The following is a 15,058-nucleotide window of genomic DNA, read 5'->3' as shown; positions in this document are numbered from 1 at the left end:
ACAGTATTCCGGCAAGGCAAAGAAGATTCTACTTGAAGCTTGCATTCTGGATCTTTTGCAATGTGACATTTTTTTTCCGTTACGATGTTATATTTTATTTTATTCTATTTTACACTTTATTTCCTTTTCGGCTATCCCTTTACTTTAAGCTGCTATTATTATATTGATAGATAGATAGATAGATAGATAGATAGATAGATAGATAGATAGATACTTCTTTCATGCACATTTTGGCTGCTTAAGGCTACATCTTAGCTAATTGGTTACCAAAAAGTAAACAGCTATTGACAGTATGTTTAAGCTTTAGTTATTATATTGAAATTTCTTCCATCAATTATATGCACATTTTAGCTTCCACAAAGTAACCAGCTATTGACATTTTGTTAATACGTAACCTACTTTGTGCAGTGTATTAGCAGTTTTTATTTTAACTACATACACTTGGGACTGTATCTGTCTATATTTGGAGTATATCTTCACAAGATATCTCAGTTTTTAACCTTCTCTACACCACTGCTGGGGGGGTCCGATTTGCTGTAGACGTGCTCTGTCTCTTGGCATGTCAGAGGACCAGGACTTCATGAAGTGCTGCTTACCCCCCCCTACCCCCCCGAGACCTCTGTTTCACTTGGCAATAATATGAAATCTATGTCAAAACTATTATATGTAACAATGTAAACCTTAAGCTTTAAACTAAGACTACAAAATATCAACAAAAGTTCAGAAGGAAAATTTCTATGACCAAATACTGAACTTTGTTAGCGGGAATGTCAAGGGTCTCAATCATGAATTAAAGAGAAAGAAAGTACTCTTGCACTTAACAAGTTGAACTGCCAAGGCAGTATTTTTAAAGGAAACCCATTTACTAAGTAAGGACCAGTTTCATTTGCAAAGAGAGTGGTCTGGCCAAATTTTTCACTCCACTATACAGTGGAACCTCGGTTCACGACCATAATTCGTTCCAAAACTCTGGTCGTATCCCGATTTGGTCGTGAACCGAAGTAATTTCCCCCATAGGATTGTACGTAAATACAGTTAATTAAATTAACTTAATTAATTAATTAATTAAATACAATTAATACAATTAATCTGTTCCAGACCATACGAACTGTATGTAAATATATATTTTTTTTAAGTTTTTAAGCACAAATATAGTTAATTAAACCACAGAATGCACAGCGTAATAGTAAACTAAAAGTAAAAACATTGAATAACACTGAGAAAACCTTGAACAACAGAGAAAACTAACACTGCAATAGTTCACACTGTAGCGCTACCAACCGCTGGCTAAAAACACTTTTTTTAATGAGTTTTAACCACAGGGAAAAAAATGAACATTTGAAAAAATCCGTAATTTAATAAACCACCAAGAAAAGTAACATTGCAACAATGCACGCTACGAACCGATCTCTGTAAAAAGAAGTGAAAACAAAAAACAAGCCCAGTGCATTCTTTAACTGCCTTCTCTACCTTATGCATCCAGCTCTCTCTCTCGTGCTGCCTGTATGTGTGTCTCTCTCTCTCGCTGCCTGTGTGTGTGTGTCTCTCTCTCGTGCTGCCTGTGTGTGTGTGTGTGTCTCTCTCTCGCGCTGCCTGTGTGTGTCTCTCTCTCTCACGCTGCCTGTGTGTCTCTCTCTCTCTTTCTCGCACTGCCTGTGTGTGTGTGTGTCTCTCTCTCTCTCGCGCTGCCTGTGTGTGTCTCTCTCTCTCTCTTGCGCTGCCTGTGTGTGTGTGTGTCTCTCTCTCTCTCTCTCGCGCTGCCTGTGTGTGTGTGCCTCTCTCTCTCTCTCTCACGCTGCCTGTGTGTGTATCTCTCTTGCGCGCTGCCTGTGTGTGTGTGTGTCTCTCTCTCGCGCTGCCTGGGAGAGACTGAACACATACAAACCGAAAGGGAAACTGGCTTGTTCGTATACAGAGTGTGTGGTCGTGAACAGATGCAAAAGTTTGGCGTAAACCGATTTGTACGTGTTCCGAGACATTCATGAACCGAGGTTCCACTGTACAAAGAAAACCAGGGATATGGGAATCTTAATACACAGAACTATTACAATTGCAATGTCGGATGCAATACCAGTTTGGAAGGGCAATATGTCATGGTGATGGGCAATCTATCCAATACTAAAATGATTTTAATTTATATCTATGCACCTAACATGGATGATAGAGCTTTCTTCCAAAATGTACTTGCAGCTCTCCCTAATTTGAACACTATTAAAATTATTATGGTCAAAGACTTTAATTGTGCTTTAAATCCAGATCTGGATAGATCCTCAGCTACAATGGCGGTATCATCTAATACTGCAAAAATATTTACACAATTTGTAACGGATCAGAACTTATCAGACCCATGGAGATTTTTAAATCCCAACCTAAGAACATACTTCTTTTTCTCACCTGTATATCATTGCTACTCTGATTTATGTTCTCATAGACAATAATTTTTTGACCACTATCAAATCTTGTAAGCATGATGCTATTGTTATTGCTGACCACGCCCCTCTGATCATGGAGATTAAATTACTGCATTCTACATACTTATCTTATAGCTGATGTCTTAACCCCCTGACATTAGCTGATGAGATCTTTACAGAAATCATATCCAAGCAATTTGATTATTTTCTTGAGACAAATGCATCTTCAGAGGTCCCAGCAGGTACATTCTGGGATACTGTGAAGGCATTTTTAAGAGGACATATTATTTCAGACAGAAGGCGTCTGAATTAATCAGTGAAATTATGAGAATACATCTAGAATATGCCATGTCTCCAAATGAGGCACTTTATAGGAAAAGACAGGTTTTGCAATCATAATTTAACCTCTTGACTACTAAAGAAATGGAACAGCCATTCTTCCCCTGTGTTAGTGCAACAAGTCAGTTTGCACCTTGACGCATGCTCCAACCATAAAAGAAGAACCTGCATAAAATATCAGTAAAGGTTTTAGGACATTAGTCACCCAGAAACCATTACATTTACTGCATGAATAGTGCAATTCAGTGAGTTTTTTAAGAAAGACTTTAATTTAATTGGTGTGGATTTTGCCCCCTCACTGCCAATGTCTTCTGTAAAAGCAGAGCTCTGCTTCATTTACAGGAACATTGTGTGAAAAGCCTGGCTGTATACTCTATATAAAATGTTAGTTTATGGTTGATTAACATTCATTCACTGTTTGTTCCCATAAAAATATATACAAAGAACACTGCAGTTCTACCTGCACCCTTTACTGAATGAAGGAGTTCTCATTTTTTACAGAATAGTATAATAATGTTTAAAATAAAAAAAAATTGCAGCCCAAAGCTAGTGACATGGAGCCTGCCACGCCACCTTTGTTTTTTGTACAAGTATCTCCCCCTTGGGGAAAATGAATCTTTCTTCCTTGTCTCCTTTGGTCTCATGTTTGCTTCTTCACCTTCTGAATCATAATTCCACCTCATTTAACACTTGCAAAGCATTTTCATCTTCCCAGAACTCATATATGCTGGAGCCTAACACAGATGCTGGCGAGGTGCGGTGTCTGAGTGTTTAGGGTACTAAACTTGAAGGCCTGTAGTGGCCACTTCGATTCCAACCCCTCCCCCCAAATCCGTCTCACTGTTTGACTCAACTGTAAAAAGTAAATATGGAAACTGACGCTATAAGTTGCCTTGGTTAAAGGCTTATGCCAAATACACAATGTGGAATTAGAACAGGTCTACCAGCCAGGGAGGAGCATGGTTTATTACCTCAATGGGAAGCCTAAGAGGAACGATGGATGAATTGGCTTGCTGGATGAAAAGATAAGTTGATGCCCAGCTGGTATAAAATAATGGATGGACAAATGGAAGCAGAAACTTGGGAGTGGTTCAGTCCTCCATGTGCTAGGTGGCTATGGTCCCCACATGAGAAAGCAGTCGTAACACCCACAGGGGTGCTTGTGATATGGTGTCTGGAAGTGCTGCCCTGTTGAGGTCCCTGTGTTCCTATAGAGGGTGCTGTCAGGGGAGAAAATCCCTACTATCATTATGGGCCCTCAAGTACTTCCTGGAAGATGTGGCATGGCCCCGGAAACATTCCCGGGTCCAGTATAAAAGGAAGCCTCCTGCCACACATGGAGGAGGGAAAGGAGGAGTAGTTTATTGAAAGGCTATTGAATTTATCTATAAAAGATGTTATTTGTCCAATAAATACCTTTATTTTGTACCTGGGACTGTTTAGTGTGGTGTGTCTGGGGTTTTGGAGCTCATTGGTGTCCCCTGTCTTTTACAACCGTAATTCAAGAATCGTATCAAAAGTAATCAGATTATTAATTTCATTGGAATAAAGCTAGGAGATATTATATATCAATCAGATCTATGTCATCTTTATTTATTTCTTTAGAAAACCCCTTGCAGGAAAAATCATTTTGCAGGTCTTCCTGTAATTTGCAGTTAAACGGCTTTCCAGACTCACATGAACAGTCACACCACACAGCCTAATTTCAATGACTGTTTCTCACTATTCCTGTATAATGACCTTAACAGTTTTTTCTTTATTCCTCTCAAAAGAGGCAGTTAATGGATGAATACTACTCTCAACTACTTCTACTAATCTGCAAACCATTTTTAAAAACTGAACTTATTATAATAGAGCTGTGTGCATATTTATGATAATAAACAACAAAAATGATTAATATTACAGATACCAAGTAACAAAACGATAAACACAGTCCACTTCCACAGATACAGATGATGGTGGTGTAGTTATGAGATGAAATCCCCTGTGAATTAGCTCCTGAGTTATGTAAAGTTTTGTCCTAACATGATGCTGAAGTATGTGAAGATTTCTAGAAGTTGGGGGTGCTCCCTAGATGAACACACTTTCCAATTCATACAAATTCACATGAACAAACAGACACAGGACAATAACGCAAATCCAGAGAAAACTGTCATCTGATGGTTGTCATTGTAATCAAACTGTGTGGTAAAGAATCGAAACAAAAGGACACCACCTACCATGATCCTGTTGGCTGCTTATGGCTCACTTTTAAAATTAGCACCCTCATCTTTCACCCAGCAGCCCTCACGGCAACCACTAAATCAGCCCAATAACACAGGACTGCTGGGATTTACAGTCCATTTAAGTAGTACTGCTACAGTGTTGTCTGCAGTTTTCCACAACAGACTGCAAAACTCATAAAATATTTTTTATTTAATTATTGATGACAATTGTGTGTATAGGTAGATCCACGAATTGTAAACCTGAAAATCGCAAAGGCCAACCTGTATTGTGTTTATCTGTATGCTTTCACTATCCACTTTTCTGATAGTGACACAGTTTTTCTTTATGTATGTTTGTAATTGTATACAGTATGTAACTTGTAGTGCTTTATTGCTTTATCCTGTGAAAGATGCTTTATAAATAAATGTTTACTTACAGTACTTACTACAGGGCTGCCCGAAACCTACATTCTAGTCTTCAAAGTGTTTTATCCATCATCTCACACTGCTAGCATCCATTAATATAGAATACATCTCCATGTGCCTGTTGGAGTGTTGATTGTGAATGTCAGCTGCAGAGATTTCCTTCTTCACAAGAAATTCAGTGGCTGAGTTTTTGAAGCAGATGATGTTATTTTTCATTCAGTTGTAAGAAGACAGCAGTAGTTACAATACTGTACATTTCATTACTTTCTGGCATTTCTTGGTAGTATGAACATGCTCATTACTTGTGGTTTGGCCCTCAATAACAGTAATAGTAGTGGTAATATAGTCACATGTACAGTGAACTTCATCATTGTAGATTCAACCAATATAAGTATGTTGCCACTCTCCAGCACCATGACAAAAAAGAATACATTTAAATTATAACTCCCATCTTAATAAAATTAACACACAAATTAGATTACCTGATATTCTCCTTAACCCTGTTTCCATACAAGTTTTTCTGTAATGCTATGATATTACAGTGGGGAAATATTACAGTGTACACAGTTCTAAAGTATTATGAAATAAGAATGAATTGGTGAATAGATTATTTTTTATACATTTTAATTTAGAGGATGAATGTTAACAGTGTGGATGTCAAAGAAGTTTGATATCTGTCCATATGCACATATTTTCTGCTTTCAATTGATTGTATTCAGGATTACAGAGCGCTTACGTCTGTTTGGTAAGAACTAAGCAGTAGAGGAAAGGATGTCACTCCACTGCAGTTCCTCTTAGTTCTGCTCATTAACATTAGGGGGAGCGTACCTTCACCTCCACGGCTCCCTTATTGTTTAAGTAAACTGCTGCATACATTCCATAAACCTCATTTTGTTTGGTTATTAGGTTCATAATTTATTAGCATGTTTTTTTTCCTTTGAAATCTTTATTGACTTGCAAGATGTCTAAATAAGTAAAATGAAATTATAACTTGTGCTCTTGCATTTAAATCAAACGGAAAGCATGAAGAAATAATAAAAAAGTAAAACTGCTAAGTTCTATCTGTAATGTGGACTCCTTGCTTTTTGACTATATATCCTTCAAAACAGTGGCAGGGACATATACTGTAATTTTTATGATCTTATAGCACAAGATGACTAACTAATGAACAGATACAATCCCAAAATGTGACAGGAGATTGTAAGAAGCCAACTATGTGTTAATCAGAAATATTTCTACCAGTATAAGCCATTAAGACCCTGATGTTTGTTAAATAAATAAGAAACAAGTACTGTAGCCCTTTCACTACCTTCTGCAGGAAATGAAATGCATTAAAAAGCCTTTAAAGGCTACCCAGTGCATGCTGCATGTTGACTTTTGACAAAGAAACATCCTTTGCATTCACAATTTAGAACAAGACATACGTACGTAAATGTGACCAATCAAACAATGTACTCAAGAAGTAACAGATTGTTTTGCCAAGACTGCAGCAGTTCTTGGCAAGCCCTGTGTCTGAGTCGCTTGGCAACTGTAAAGCCCAAATTTGTACCATCAGGTTTGTCATAGAGAACATGACTAAGAATTTGAACTCCACTCTCTAAAGCCAGTTGTAGAAAGTACAAATAAAGTTTGGCTGTGCTTTCCGTAATTGCAACTAAAGTGTTTTTGGCTTGCCTGATGCCTTTATAGTACAGGAACCGATATCTACACACTAGGATATTGCAGATGTTCAGTTCATCAACCTTGTTTTGTGCAGTGCTTTCACATTGACCACTTTTAAAGAGGATGTTGACCAGTTTTGACATATGCATACTATCGATACCACACACTCTTTTATATCAGCTGTAATAAAATATATATAAAACTGGTTTAATCTATTCAGCATTTCCAATGTTTCCCATAAAAAGGCCATTTAACACGAGAACCAATACTGGATACCTTTTAAAAACAGCCTGCAATTTTTTTGTGCACGTATCATGTCTGTTATTCAAAATCTAGCCTGTTTTATCTGAAATTTAACAAATCGCCTGGAAGAGATCCTTGAGTGCGTCAGGGAGTTAGTCAGTACATATATAAACCAGTGACACATATTTTTCATAAATCTCTGCACACTGGGGAAATTCTTATAGACTAGAGTCTAGCAAATATCATCCCTATGACTAGGCTGTAGCACATGATATTTACAGTTTTCTTCATGCAGGAAGTGATCCCAATTACTTCATTCAATTGTTGACAACAAAGGGATTGCATTATTTTCTAATCATGAGAAGTGATAACAGGTAGTCGATATAAACTGAGGAAAAATAAAAAAGTTCTTTAGGACAAATACACATCACTGGCCTTCCTAAAAGGTGATTATATAAAATAGAGTGTATATGCCATACTCATTACTTTTATGGTTTAATATGTTTGTCACGTCAACACACATTATAATAATGACTTGGCAGTTTGAATTGGTCATCATTTAGCTTGTATAGCTGCATTTGACTACTTGATCAAGGGTGTTGTCACTTCCCATTTGGCCAGATGCTGTATATATGTGCAAGTTCCTCCATCATTTTTTTTTCAAATCCTGACTTTTGTGTGGAAAAGTTCAAGAGGGCCCAAAATGTGTGTAATCAAGTTTTATAAGTCTCACCCCAACGTACTTCCTGTCCTCCAGCTTCAGGAGCTCCTCATGTTGTTCCTGCCACCAACTGATGATATTGTCAGTTGAGTTCAATATTCCTCTGATGTCAATTCACTCTGTACACACACTTTCAGGATCTGTGGTGCAATAAAGACATTATTTATTGGCACTGAATGACACAAAATGATGATGTTAACCTTGTTAAATGTATTAGTACTTGTAAAACCAAAAAGAAAACATAAAAAATGTAGAGGCCATTTCTACATGTGGTATTTGACTGAAGCTGTTGAAGCTTATAATTAATTCTATTAAAAGTACACTTTTTCTAAGTGTCAACTGCAACTGCCACTCTTCATATGAGAAAGTGTTAGAATTTAATCTTGCCGGTCATTCTCATTTCTAAATGAAAAATAGTCTATTTACCATTATCACTATTATTTAGGAATATCTGTGACACAAAATTTTCATAATTTTACAACTTTCAGTTTTAAATACCTTTATTAATATAGCTAAACAAAATTGGACCTCATACAAAAAAACAGGAGTCATGCAGTATTAAAGGGAAATTGAAGGTCATGGTCACTGCACCAGCTCTACAGCCTAGCTGCCAAAATCCAATTTGGAACCATCTATTGGCAGGAGAAGAAGAGATTCATTTGTCAAGATTTATATTAAGTATTATGATCAACTCAAATGGAAACAAAATATTTTCAGCACAAGGTTTGCAGGGCACTGGAACTGGCTGCTAAATAATTTGACATTTCAGTATGAAATGCTGTAACCTGTTGTATACTGAAGACTTTTTACATTTTAAAATCCTCTAAGCAAAAGGTAACATCTTACAGTATGCCAATTTACTGCAGATTCAGGGCGCAACTGCAAAAATTGGGCTCCTTAACTGTCAGTGCTGCCAGCTGATGGTGGTTCTGATTACAGGCATGCACAGGTATGCAAAAAAACACATTTTATTGGACAACCATGGAAAAGAAGCCATTTAAAGTGATGTTCTTGGATTTATTAGCATACATTATGACTCTCTGTTGGCAGACTATTCACACCTAAATGTTTTTCCTAGTGTTTTAATGGTACACCAGAATGCCCTCTAACTGCTTGGAAAGGTATTTGCCATTATTTTCAATGACACTATTCACACACAAGCATTTTAGCAGGAAGCAGTTTAAAAAACTCCTGTCTGCAGCATTTTTAGGAGGTATCCACCAGACACCTATTCCATTGAAGTGAATAGTAATGCTTGTAAAATGCTGGTTAAAAAACACAAAACTGCATTTTTGGAGCATTTTTTGCAGTGCTCTTGCTGGAAATCACTGCCTCTTCCTGTGGGATGAGTCAGGAGTTCTAGAAGCAGGAAGCCTCTAAACTACGTAGAAAAAAATACATGTCATGCCCCTTGGACAGTGTGGAGTCAGAAGACTTCATTGACCTGGTCAAGTAGCACCCCGAGCCACATAAGCCAGTGAATACTTCTCTTAGCAACAGAATCCAATAAGCATGTTTGACTTGGGTGGTGTACTGCCTCAGGTTGTTGATGATTAGGAACAACCCATGTATATTTAGGCTGTAAATTGTTGCCCAGGGAATGTAATTATTCCACTATAGAAAAGGGAATGTCTGGTGATAAGAAGGGCAGTTGAAAAATTCCATTATTACCTTTGCAAGATTACATTGGTAACTGATCATGCGCCACTACAATAATTTTATAGACACAAATTTAAGACTCTCTAGATGACTTATTCAATTGCAGCCTTTTAATTCTTCTGTTCAACGCCATCCCTATAAACAAAGTTAATGCAGATGTCCTTCCCCGACTCATGGAGCCGGTCATAGAAAGTCACTGCATTATAAAAGTGCGTGAAGCTGAGGGAAAGGATACAACTTATTGGGCTGTGTTCTTGCTTTCTAGAGCCAGTTCAGTTACGGAGGAAACACACCTTCATGCAGACAAAAGACAGAGAAATTCTGGATCAACTGTGGTCATGTACAAGTCTTATATCTGATGGTCATGAAAACCTTCATAAGTGATTGATTGTCTAATACAAGCAGTTCTTCCCTGGGCTGAGGTTCTTGCGTCTTGTGGCTAGTCACCTTGCCCCTCTACAAGCGCGACAGATCTGAAGGCTATGGCTTTAAATATATTTAATATTAAGTTATTTCATTTTTTAATGTATTTCTTGAAGTTTACCATTTGCCTTTTGAAAGACTCCAATATTTGTTCTACAACTTCAAGAGTAAAGTGTTATTTAAAGGACTACTGAAAGTTTTATTTGTACAAATGTGAACCTGGTATAGGACAAATATCTGAGCTCACGATGCTGATGACTCCGCCTCATCAGTACTGTGATCACCAGGATTTAAAGAACTAAAAGCACTGAACACATTCTAGAGACACTAGAGAACACCTCACAGCCCTCAACATGGTAAAGGGAAATTATGTCAACCATATTTTCCGTGATAAGTGGTTCTTAAAAAAATGTGGAAAAAACTTAAAATGCTTGCAAAACTGCATTAAAAAGCTTGTAAAATGTCAAACAAGCACTAGAATTTTACAATGCTTAAGTCTGAATGGGCCTTCAGCATAATAGGTGACATTAAATTGGCAAACTATGACTAATTATGGGGGTGCTTATATGGCTGGTGACATACTGGTGTCCTGGCAAATGTACCTTCTTGTCTCACGGCCAGTGCCACTAGACATCAGCAGGGTTAATAAAAAATAAAATAATATTTTTTAGGCCCCATGGATCACTGGTGTTCATTTTAAGTGTTTGAGCTCAAGTGCCTAAATACCAGAAACAAATTTAGTTAGAGAAGAAAGCAAGTATTGTCCCTATGTTCTTGGAGAAATGGACCAGGAGACAAACAGGCTTAAAGAAAGACATAAAGAAGGTCAGAATAACCAGCTCTCTTCTGTAAACAGAACTTCAAACATACCAAACAACAAAGCCAAAAGGCAAAATCAATTTAAAAAATAAAGGAATCCTGAGGCCAGCACAGAATCTAAAGAGCCTTTACCTAAGTAAATCTTTAGCATGAGTTATTTGTTTTTTTAATTTCAGTCCAATGCTTTGAACATTGTGTGCTTTATGTCACTACCTGTATATCCGCATCATAAAGCATAAACACCCAGTCATTGCAATTGTAAGCAATATAGCATGGCTCAAGGAAAATAACAACTGAAAATGATGACATCCTTGTTAAAAAAGGGTGTCATAATAACACATTTATATATAAGTTTGTAATAATTAAAATAACATTAAATACACTCCAGAACTAAGAAATATATTTTAAAACAGTAAAAGGTTGTTAGAAGAAATCACACTCACACAAATCTACTATATAATAAAACACTAATGTCTGTGGTCCAGTCACTCACAGCAATCTGATTGGTCAATGCTGCTTTGGTATAATTGGCCAGTTTGGCTTTGGTGATGTGATGAAAGAAGTGGTGTGAGTATGAGACGCACAAGGAGGAGTAAAGCTGCATGCTGAGACCGTCGCCTTCAAATCGGAAAGTATAAAAATGGACAGGAGGTGAGAAAGTCACTTGAAAAATAATGAGAAGCAGCAGAAGAAGCAGGCTTTAAAGGAATGTGCTTGAGAGTGTAAGTGCAGGTGAAAAGAGGTACAGATACAAGCGAATACAGGGGAAAGGTGCTGAAAGTACAAGTAGGGCAAGAGATAGCAAATTTTTTTAAATGGTTGAAGAAGTCATTGGTCCAAAGGCAGGAGACTATTTTAAGTCAGGGTGTCTTCAAACAACACAGTCACTGGAATGCTAATAAGACGACCTACCAGTGTCAAAACCAAGAATTCAAAATGTCACTGCCCACTTTGCTGGAGTGTTGTGTAACAGAAGGTAAAGCAAAACACCCTCCACATAGGTGGGAAATCAGTCAGTTGCACAGACAAGATTGAGAAGGAATACTCCACCCAAAAACTATATTTTTTTAATGTTATGTAGTTTGTAGTGATGGCCGAGAAAAATTTGGAGTTTCATGTTTTTATGCAGAACAGAAAGAAAAAAAATGTATTACTATATACATTTATATTTTCGTTGGAAACAGTAAAGGTGGGAGGAGTAGTGATTGGGCATTAAATAGTTGGTATGACGCTGGAAAAATTGCATCTCAAAGGAAGGTGACTATGTAGGAAATAGATATTTGTTTTTGAAATTCTTAATAGTTTAAAAAAAAGTATGTAAACTTTTTGAACGTCCCTCACATAACAGAACCAAATGGTGGTCAACGCTGTACTACGACAAATGATGTGATAAACAAACATGAAAAGAAGAAAAAAATATATATTACTAGTGCTACATAATTCGCATGTCTGTCATCCAGTTTTATGCTCAAAATGCATGCATTTTTGCTACAATGGTTACCAATAATTACGTCTGGAAAAATCATCATATAACAAACAGGAAAGGCATTCCCACAAAACTGTGCTTTTAAATTGAAAATCTAACACCCCTTCAATAGTCAAAAGTCCCATCTTGCAAATCAGTAAGATGAAGAGTATCACCATGAATAAAAAAAACACAGTCTGCATTTGAGAAAACACGGTGCCGTTGCCATGTAAGGTTACCACTGCTCAGCTGACTTCGGCAAAGTTAAAAAAACACAAGTCTTTTTTTTTTTTTCCTCTAGAACTTCAACTCAGTCCAGAGTCCATGTATTTAAGCCAATAAACAAAATACCACAAAATGTATTTTTTCATCTATTTTAATATTTTCTCCAAAACAAAAACATGTCTTTTCTTTTAATGTTTTCCCCGAAACAAAACATTTTTTTTTCTTTTCTGTTTTTAACAATAAGATGAAGTGCTACTTGTAATTCCTTTTTTAAACAAAAAACAAACCACCACCAAGTAGTGGCCCGAATGTGATATATTCTTATAACAACAGTGTCCATGGCACCGTGAGGGACATTAACATGCATTGCTGTAGACAATAAAATACAAACCAGACAATGAAGAAAAGGTAAAAGTCTAAACCATGCAAAAGCCTGGTTAAAAAAAGCCTGGCTAACCTCCAGTTGGTGAACAGTGTAACCACTAGGGGGCACCACAGCGGCCCAAACAACAGATATAGCAATACCCAACACAGTTCCAGGTTCAAATAAATGATTTTTATTTGACAAAACACCTTTGACATACAATCACCTGCAAAATAAACCATTCACACTCCTGCTTCTCCCTACCAAAAGAGTGTTGCCCACTGTGGGGGAATGACCTGCTCCTGGTAAGCTCTTTCACCCGGTCCTTCCATTATGGCCTTCTGGCCAGGTATTAATCCTTCCTTCATCTTGGCCAGGATGCCTGTCCTTCCTTCCTTCCTGGCACCTACAATAGATAGCATTTAAACAAAGATTATATGGTAAAGCAGCTAAGTAGAAGAGCAAGAAACTATTTTGCCTGCACAGATATCGTTAATTTCCAAGTACCGTGTTAGCCATTATGAATGTAGAGAAAAGCCAAGCAAAATGACACCTTTTATTGGCTAACTAAAAAGATTACAATATGCAAGCTTTTGAGGCAACTCAGGACCGTTCTTCAGGTATTTTGCCTGAAGAAGGGGACTGAGTTGCCTCGAAAGCTTGCATATTTTAATCTTTTTAGTTAGCCAATAAAAGGTGTTAATTTCCAAGAAAGACCCCAAGTAAGTGTTTACCATGACAGTCTGAATGAAGTGGGAATCACAGGGGTTTTCTGTGTTAGGTTTATTAGTACTTTAGTTTGACAAAATTTTTAAATTTGATTATGTAATTTTTTTGGCAACAAATCAAATTTTTTCTTCTGTGTAGGGGAAAATAACAAATTATTACTCAGCGTTTCCAAAACAAGCTTAGTTAAGAACACATTACTTTTATTTATGTTGCTTATTATTTTTCATGAACAGTGATTTCTTGGTTGTAGTTTATAGAAGTGAATGATTCACTAACTCGCAAAGTTCTTTTATATTCTTAGTACTCAAGTGACAAAGCTATCATTTTAAATAATCAGTATGCTTTATTGTACCTTTCATAGTGAGCACTGCTTTAGGTAATTTCTGAAAGTAATAAACTTCAGAGTATTAGATAATGTAGTAGTGCATAGTATATTCATCCATTTTTATTTATGAACTCTAACACAGGTGGTATTGTTCAGAGCCATCTATCAGGACCTGGTTGAGGGGTGACTTCGTTTTCTCTGGTGATGTTTGGGATTTCCCCACTGCCAATGGCATGCGTCAGGTTACATGGCATATGTGTGTTATCCTCGAGTGTCAGAATGTGCTCTGTGGAGTACTCTTTTCCAGCTTTCCCTCATTATGGCCAGAATAACTCAGGAAACATGTGAATGCATGTATGGAAAGAAAACACGAGTATAAATGACTAAATCTCTGAAATAATTCTTTTGCCTTGTTCTCTCCAAACATAAAAATACGCAAAAATTAAACATGCATGCACCAGAAATATAACATTTCCCTCTTTTTTTCACCACACAGGTCACTTTCAATAAAGATGGACAGTGGATCCAGTGCAGCATGAGAAGATATCAATTTTTAGGTCAACGTTACACTCTGTATATAAAGTCATTTGAATCCATGTAATCTCAACCTTTCCAGGGGTCAGCATGTATTAATATTTTATTGTCTTGCTGCCTATTGAGGTACTCTGTGAAATGAAACGAATAAACTTGTAAAAATTAGTCTGAATTCTGTTAATTTCAACATAACTGGCTGCTTAAGACAAATACTGTATGTGTTTATCTTATATAGTAGCTGATACAGGTATGCACTTTATGCTATCACTGACCATATAATACTCAAATGTAGAGTTTTTTTATTTTAACCTACTTTTATTCTAAATTTCTTTTTTAATTCACTTCTTTTTCTGTTCTGAAAATATATAACTTTATTTTTAAACCAGTTCTATAAATAATTTGCACAATATACAAGCTTCCATAGTTTAACTATTATGCATATGCTGACTTGACTTTAGTAGTTATTCCTAATGTAGCATTTTGTGTTTCCATTGCACTGAGTTTAGTGT

At 36.8% G+C, this 15,058-nt stretch overlaps 1 protein-coding gene across 1 annotated transcript in view; it reads left to right on the top strand.

Moving 5' to 3' along the window:
• The window catches only part of trim54 (tripartite motif containing 54), a 123,932-nt gene extending 109,140 nt beyond the window's left edge, over positions 1–14,792 (top strand). The window contains exon 10 of the mRNA XM_028796791.2: positions 14,512–14,792. Within this exon, the coding sequence (XP_028652624.1) occupies positions 14,512–14,525 (14 nt within the window). The 3' untranslated portion in view covers positions 14,526–14,792. The remainder of the gene's footprint in view (positions 1–14,511) is intronic.
• Positions 14,793–15,058: the final 266 nt, after the last annotated feature.

The sequence above is a fragment of the Erpetoichthys calabaricus genome, chromosome 3 (assembly GCF_900747795.2).
Source record: "Erpetoichthys calabaricus chromosome 3, fErpCal1.3, whole genome shotgun sequence".
Lineage (NCBI taxonomy): Eukaryota > Metazoa > Chordata > Cladistia > Polypteriformes > Polypteridae > Erpetoichthys > Erpetoichthys calabaricus.
Note: the sequence above shows the minus strand (reverse complement) of the source record. Positions and strands in the feature narration are given on the sequence as shown.